The 7,814-nt window shown below is 60.5% G+C and overlaps 1 protein-coding gene across 1 annotated transcript in view; it reads left to right on the top strand.

Annotated features, from left to right (window-relative positions):
• The first annotated feature begins 50 nt into the window (after positions 1-50).
• The window catches only part of Lamc3 (laminin subunit gamma 3), a 52,173-nt gene continuing 44,409 nt past the window's right edge, over positions 51-7,814 (top strand). The window contains 2 exon segments of the mRNA XM_048812882.1: positions 51-144; positions 147-434. Of these exon segments, the coding sequence (XP_048668839.1) occupies positions 66-144; positions 147-434 (367 nt within the window). The 5' untranslated portion in view covers positions 51-65.

The raw sequence follows: 7,814 nt of genomic DNA, 5'->3' as shown, positions 1-7,814 counted from the left end.
CCACCGAGCCCTCCGGCCGGCAGAGCGGAGCGCGCGGCGGGGAGCGCAGGGTCGGAGCCGTGACCATGGCGGCGGCGGCGCTTCTGCTGGGCCTGGCGCTGGCGGCGCAGCGGGCGGGCGCGGGCATGGGCGCGTGTTACGACGGCGCGGGCGCCCGCAGCGCTGCCTGCCGGTGTTCGAGAACGCGGCGTTCGGGCGGCGCGCGGAGGCCTCGCACACGTGCGGCAGCCCGCCCGAGGACTTCTGCCCGCACGTGGGCGCCCGGCGCGCAGGGGCGCAGTGCCAGCGCTGCGACGCCGCGGACCCCCGGCTCCACCACAACGCCTCCTACCTCACCGACTTCCACAGCCAGGACGAGAGCACCTGGTGGCAGAGCCCGTCCATGGCCTTCGGCGTGCAGTACCCCAACTCCGTCAACATCACCCTGCGGCTGGGTAAGCGCGGCCGGCCACCGCCTCTCTGTTCCCGTCCCATCCTGGGCAGGGGCAGAGGACCCGGCGCCTGTGCGCCCTGGGCGCGGCTGCGGCACCCTGAGAGGGCTCGGGAACGTGACCTGCGCCCTGAGGAGCCGGAAGGATAGACTGAGGGGCGTCCTTTGGGCTGGGGGTGGGAGTCAGGAAGCCTTTTGGGGTTCCTTTGCTGAGCTGTGGGTCTGGGCGCAATGACATTCCCTGGTAATGGTTTTCCAACCTAGACCTAGAGCTGTCAGGAGGGGAAGATGACCCCCAGGAGTGACCTAGTCCATCCACCCTCCTAATCTGGGATCTTGTCTCAGTGGGCTCTTGCGTCTGCATGGAGGCCCTGGGAATAGGAACCCAGGCGTTTGCCACCCAATCAGAGCTGTTCAGCTCTCTGGGCAGGAGGACCAAGTTGCATCCTGCCATTGGGTAGCTGGACCAGTTGGCAGGACCTCTCCTCTGCCTTGCCCATGACCCCCTCCATCCCCGCCTACCAAGGTGCAGGAAACCTCAGGTCTCTGGGAATCAGGATCAGAGTCTCCACCCAGCCCTTACTTGGCCCCACTGCAGGGAACTGGAGTGCTCCCTCTCCCTCCAAGTCCAGTGCTGTCCAGTGTCCTCCCTGGTCCCCTGCCACGCGCCCTGTATCGTGCGAACAGTTAACTAATTCAGCCTCTGCTACTCTCTCAGGGAGCGTATTTTCACCAGTTACTCTTCCTTATCTGTGACATCAAAATCGCCCAAAGCTTTGGCAATTCAGGGGTATTTTTATAACTCATTTTGGCTGCTAAATCTGACCTGAGGCTACTCACAGCTTTGTTTATTCTAGAAAGAGTGAATATTTGTACATTTTGCTACTGAAATCTCATTTGAATACAGCCTGTAGCCCCAGAGCAAATGATTGGGGATAACACAATATATAGTATGAAGCCTGCATTGTCTTTCTTTACTTGGGGAAGTTTAGAGATCCGAACCACGCCTGGAACCAATGAATTTGGATAAGGGAATGATGGAATTGTGTCCCCATTTTTCAGATGAAAAATTGGGGGATCAGAGAGGTTAAGTTTTTCTTCTAAAGGCAGACAGCTGGATGTGGACATCTGCAGACATCAGAGGTCAGAGCATAAAGTTAACAAGAGCTGTACCACCCACAACTGAGCTGGGCTTCCCCAGGCCTGGCTGACAGAGCCCTGAGGAGAGCTAGGAGGTGACCTTGGAAAAGGGTGGTGGGGAGGACACTGAGCCCCCTCAGCAGAACACACAGCTGCTGGAAGAGGGCTGGCTCAGTTCTCCGTGTCACATCTGTCACCTTCTCTGGGACTATCTGGAACTCTAGGTGAGGCTTCTGGATGGGGCTGGTCTCTACCTAGACAGGAAGTCAGCAGGGAGGCTGGGAGAGCTGGCTGGCTGGGGCTGGCAGGACCCCAAGGCCACAGGGGAAGGAATCTGGGATGGGGTGGGAGGTTGCGAGGGAGACACAGTGTTCCATAGCAAAGGGTGTCACATGTGTCAGTGGGGTCCAGACGCCAGAGGAAGGGACTCCGCCCAGCACAAACGATGTGGGAGAGTCGATCGGGGGACACGATGGGGGGGGACACGTTCACATTCTGGTCCTAGGGCAGTGCCGGCCTGGGCGCTGCGCAGCCTCCCTGCACACTGCCACACTGCCTCGGACCCTTAGAAGAAGGTTGGTCCTGATTCTCCTGCAGGCAAGGTCCCGAGGCTCAGAGGTGGCACTGCAGGATCCTGCAAAGAGCTCAGGTGTGCTGCCCCTGCGTGTCTCCCCTGGGCCGGCACGGGGCACATGGAGGGACTCCAAAGTGAACACAGAACACACGCGCGAATGAATGATTGATTGACAGGTCAGCTCCTCCATCCTGGCGTCTGGGCCCAGCTCCGGTTCTCTTCTGCCTGCTCTGGGGGGCAGAATGGAATAGCAATCATGAAATGTGAAGTGGGGCTGTGGACTCAGGCCCGGCTGCTCGCGGGCACGTCAGGCTGCTGTGTCCTCACCTGTGCGGAGGGGATAAGAGCTGCCCCCCGGGAGCCGTAAGCCAGTTAGTTCCAAGAGCTCAGGTGGGAGCATGACAGCCCTGTGGCCAGCAGCCCCGTGGTCCCTGCAGGAGGGCTCTCTGTGTGGAACGGGAAATGCTCCTGCTTCCAGGAGACAGCCCGCCCCGGGCCCGCAGCAGCCCCAGATTTGGCTCATTTGGGGTTCCAGGTAACTCAGATTTGCTGTAGGCTAAGCCAGGCCTGCAGAATATCAGGGGAAGGAGAGGTCTAGGGCTTTGGGGTCCCCCATGGAGGCCATGATCATTGGGTAAGGTGGGCTGGGACCCCCACCCACCCAGTCTCAGGCCACCTCTGCTTGCTCCCCTTCCCTTTGAAGTCTCTTGGGAGGGGAGAGTGGGCGGCAGCTCTGGCCCAGGGTGTGGCGGGGGTGGGGGGAGGCTTGGTGGCCTGGATGGAGGTCTCTGCTTTCCCAGCCCCCTGCAGCTCCGACATCTGTTCCAGATCCAGCAGTGGCTGAGCTGAGCCTTCCTGCTTGAGATGAAAGGCCACAGCGGGTCTGGCAGCTCCCAGGCCTTCACTGAGGCCGGGGATCTGGTGGGCTGGGGCCTGGTGGCGGGTGGGGAGAGTGGGGGCGTAAGCGGTCACTGGGGTGACAGAGCGTCCAGAGAAGCTGTTCGCATGCCAAGAATGTGCTGGGTCAGCACCTCCTTCTACAGATGGGGAAACGGAGGCTCTGAGAGTTGGAGCCCTTGTCCGAGGCCCCGTGGGCCCTTGGGTGGCAGAGCTGGGAGGTCCTCCTCGGGGTGTTCCACCTGGGGTCAGGATGCTCCCCTTGCCTTGAGCCGGGCTTAGGGGGCGCGGGGCAGGCAGAAGCAGCTCTGTGCGTCTGGGGACCTGCAAGGCCCTGAGGGAGCCAGCCAAGGGAGTGAGGGGACAGCAGGGCTGGATGGCCACATGGAGGAGCCTGGCCCGGGAGGGGTGGCCGTCAGGGGACCTGAAGCCCGGAGGAGCGGAGCGTGCAGCCAGCTGGGTCTCCAGGCTCTTCCTGTGAGTGGGCGGCCTGTTTGCCTTGGCTGGCGGGCGCTGGTCCTCCTTCCCTCTCCCTGGGGCTCTGCTGGAACACTGGGCCCCAGGCAGGCCGGGGGTCAAGGCAGGGCCCTGCTGCGCCTGCCTCCACCCGTAGGATCGGCCCCCACGCCCCCTGGGCCCAGCTGGCCTTGGTCCCCTCACCCCCTCCGGGGCTTGCAGTGGGACGTCCCATAGCCCAGGAGGGGCTCAGCTGCCTCCTGCAGCCTCTGGGACATCCCCGGCCACCTCACTTCTCCTGCGCAGCCCCTGCCCCGCGCCACAGTCTGGCTGGCGCTGTGTGAGCTCCGGGTTTGCGGCTTCACCCAGCTCCGAGCGGCAGAGGGATGGCCTGTTTCCACACCTGCACCCAGCACCCAGCTCAGGGCCCCCAGCCAGGGTGCCAGGCCTGGGCTGCCCAGGTGAGTGGGCAGGATGGCCGCTGAGCCACGCCTGGCGCTGCTCGAGGGCTTTGCAGTTCCTCGTCGCTGGCATTGCTACACCGTGTTGCAGGTGGGGAAACTGAGGCGTTCCCTTCAAGTCCCTGCCCAGTCAGGTTCAGGGACATCAGGTGGTGCCACTCACCCTCCAGAGCATCCGCACCTGGAGCTGTGGCTGTCACAGCAGGGCCTCTCCCTGGCCCAGCCCTCTGCCCGCCTCCCTGGCCTGCTGTGCCCAGGCCAGACCTCCCCCAGCTGTGCTCTTGCCCCACCTCCGCCCTGGCTTTGCCTGTTGGAATCACGTCCCCATGTGAGCCTCCACGGTGCCTCTCACCTGGCCCAGGTAATTTAAGCAGACTCCTGAACATCAGCCAGCCCTCAATGTCATACAAGAGCCCCAAACCTTGAGTCCCACAGTAAAGGCACCCGGAGGGTGAGCAGTGGTGTTACTCACGATGGTCACCATCGGAGGAACCCGGGTGTCCATTGATGGGTCATGATAAGAAAAATGTGGTCTGTCCCTGCAGTGGAATATTAATCAGCCTTGAAAAGGAAGGAAATCCCCACACAAACCGCAACACAAGGACCTCATGCCAAGTGAAATAAGCTGATCACAGGGGGAAGTTCTGCCTGATCCCACTTAGACCAGGTCCCTAGGCAGATTCATAGAGAAAGCAATGGGGTGGCCAGGGGAGTTAGTGTTTAATGGGGACAGTTCCTGCTTGGGAGGATGGACCTGTTGTGGAGGTGGGTGGTGGTTACAGTTCCCGGCAACAGGCATGGATTAGTGCCACTGGGCCGTACATGTCCAAACGGCTAAGATGTCAAGTGTGGTTCGTGCCTGTTGTGAAGGTAGAGGCACCTCCTTCCTCCCTGGTCACCCTGTGCACTGAAGCAAGACACTGGTGACTGAGCTCCCGCTTGGTATTCTCCAGCCCTGCCCTTTCCTGGATTACCGTCTGCCCTTCTCTCTGTTGTTACCCAGCCCCAGGGGTTGCATCTTTTCTAATATTTATTTTTAGTTTTAAGTGGACACAAAATCTTATTTTACTTTTACGTGGTGCTGAGGGTGGAACTCAGTGCCCCCTGCATGCCCAGCCCGGGCCATCTGCTTATTAGGGGTTTCTTACGGTGCTCTCGACTGCCCTGTACTCCTTGCAAACGAGTGGTCTGTATACTCGGGTCAGCTCGCAGCTCGTTCTGGACCTCAGGACCCTAACACAGAGCCCTGGGCAGTGAGCACTGACAAAACCCTTTGCTCTCCCCAGGTAGAGAGCAGACTCCACGGTCTCTCCGTATGGGGGCGGAGACGGGGTCTGGAGAGGGAGAGCTGGGATGTCCTGGCTCCGTGCAGCTGGACCCGGGTCTCTGCTGTCCTGCTGTGCTCACGGAGAGTCCCCAGCTCCTCACAGGGCTCGCCATGTTCAGAATTGCTGAGAGTCAGGATGGGAGAGGAAGGACCGGCAGCGGTGGACAGACGGTAGCCTTGGCGACCCTGCTCTGATCCCCGCGTGCAGGCAGCGGCTCTCGGCCGGGTTCTCATGCCCGCCATGGGCCGGGCAGCCTCTCCCATGCGTCCCCTCCCGCCCCACCCGGGCCCCTGCTCCCAGATGGCTCCAATTATAGGGCTTTGTTTTGTTTCCATTTTCCCAAAATAAGCCTGGCTCTTGGGCTCACGCTGCTTGGTCAGTGCCGGATGTGGGCTGGCCGGGCTAGGGCTGTCACGGTGTCACTCTTGACAGGCTATATGTCCCAGCTGTAGGACTGTCCGTGCCTCTGGCGCTCAGCCTGCAGGGCCCTCTGCGATCCCAGCTCCTGCACTGGGCAGCAGGTAAAGGCCGGCAGGGCGGTGGCACTGGTGAGTGGCACTGATGGACCCACAGAGCCCCCAGGGGAGGGCAGCTGGCTCCAGGCAGCAGCTTCGGGGTCCTGTGGTTAAGTAGGGTGTCGGCTCTTCTGTAAGCTGGTGGGCAAGTCCTTTTCCCGCCCTGTGCCTTGGGCTCCTCCTTAGTAAAGTGCTGCTTGGGTGTACCACACGCAGAAAGCAAGTCACACAGTAGGCGCTCAGTCCAGTGGGACAAGTCAGGATGCCTGGGAGCCAGGCAGGTAGGGAGTGCAGGGAACAACATTCCAGGCAGGGTGACCTGGAGGTGAGGGAGTCATGCTGTCTAGAGTGGCACTCCTCCCCACTCACAGTTGGGTGACATTTTGGCTTAGCTGTCCTGGTAACAATGTACCTGAGTCAATCACCCTGAAGCCTCCCTGGCTCCTGGAGCCCATGCGGGCCAGGGTTGTGGCTGTGAATTTCATTCTTGCCACTGTTTACAAGGTCTTCGGGCTGTTTCCTTCCCCAGCCTTTTGGTTGCCTTTGGCCGAAATTTTTTCATTAAAAACAGGGATTAAGTTGCTTTCTCCGTCCTTCTAACTAACTCTTGTAACGAACAGTTCCCGCCGCGTCTCTGACATGCAGTCTCCCTCACCTCCTGGCGTGGCAAGCAAGGAAACGCCTGGCATGCCCAGAGCAGGAGGTTGGCATTCGAATGGGTCCCAGCCGCGCCCCTCCCAGGCGGCTCCAGCTGCCAGCTACCTTCCAGGCTCTGAGCCCGTCCGAGAGGGGTCCAGAGGGGTCCCGCCGGTGCTGGGCGTTTCCTGAGGACTGGGCCCTGCCCACCTGCAGCGGCCTCCAGGAAGGCAGGGGTGGGCGGAACCCTGCTGGCCCAGGTCCCAGCCGCCGGGGTCTGCTCCGCTAGGGGCCACACGCTGCAGCTGTGCCGGGTGGACCTGGAAAGACATCTTAAAAGGGAACAGGGCAGGCGGTTGCTTCTTTGAAAATCGTAAAAAATGTGTTTTCAGTTTTTAAATTAGAACAAGCTTCACGAGAGGAACAGCCGAAAACCGAGGGGGACGTCACTCCCTGCCCCGGGGACAGCAGGCTGAGCTCTGGGTGTCCCCCCCCCGCCCGGCTGTCCCTCCGGGGACTCGGGGATCTGTGATGGAGACTCCGCTGCATCACTCTGGGCCTTTGTTCTCCCTGTGACATTCTGACCTGGGTGTTCCCCTGATGACAAGCTGTTGGCCGAGGGAATGGCTTCTGTCATTGTAGGACTTGATGTTCCGTGATTCCCCCGTGCTCCCCGGGCCCAGGTGGTCCCTCCTGTGTGAAATGCCTCGGTGGACGCTGTCCTGCCTTTGGGGTCCTTGCCCGCATGGGTTCCTTTGCCAAAGGCCGGAAACCTTCCTGCGGCTCTTTGCCCAGGTCACCCGCTGTCCTCTCAGAGGACCAATAGATTTATGGCCCTACGTTTTTCTTTCAGTGTGGTGAACGCTTAACGTTCACATCTCGGCCTCTTTTAAGTGGACATTTTGATGACATTAAGCACGTTGACACTGTTGTGCAATCGTCACCCCCCAGGACTCCTTTCATCTGGTAAAGCGGAAACCACGTCCCCCCCAGACACTGATGGCCCCATCCCTCCGCCCCTGGTGCCCCATTCAATGGGGGGCTGAATTCTGTCCCTATGAATGTGACCGCTCCAGGGACCTCATGCCAGGGCATCCTATGGGATCCGTCTTTCATGACGGGCTTCTTTCACTTAGCAAAATGTCCTCAAAGTGTCACCAGATAGAGACCCAGAAGGGAGAAGGGGACCCCAACTTGGCCCTTGCAGGCTCATGATGGACATCACAGAATGTGTCGGGAAGAGGCACACCAGCGGGTCCCTTGGGAAGGCAGCAGAGCAGCGGGATGGGTGGGAGGCGGTGGGGGCTCTGTGGGGAACAGACCTTCTTGGGGGCCTTGGTCTCTTCTTCTAAAGGAAACTGTCAATAGTGAACACGG

This window comes from Marmota marmota, unplaced genomic scaffold, assembly GCF_001458135.2.
Source record: "Marmota marmota marmota unplaced genomic scaffold, marMar, whole genome shotgun sequence".
NCBI classification, from domain to species: domain Eukaryota; kingdom Metazoa; phylum Chordata; class Mammalia; order Rodentia; family Sciuridae; genus Marmota; species Marmota marmota.
Note: the sequence above shows the minus strand (reverse complement) of the source record. Positions and strands in the feature narration are given on the sequence as shown.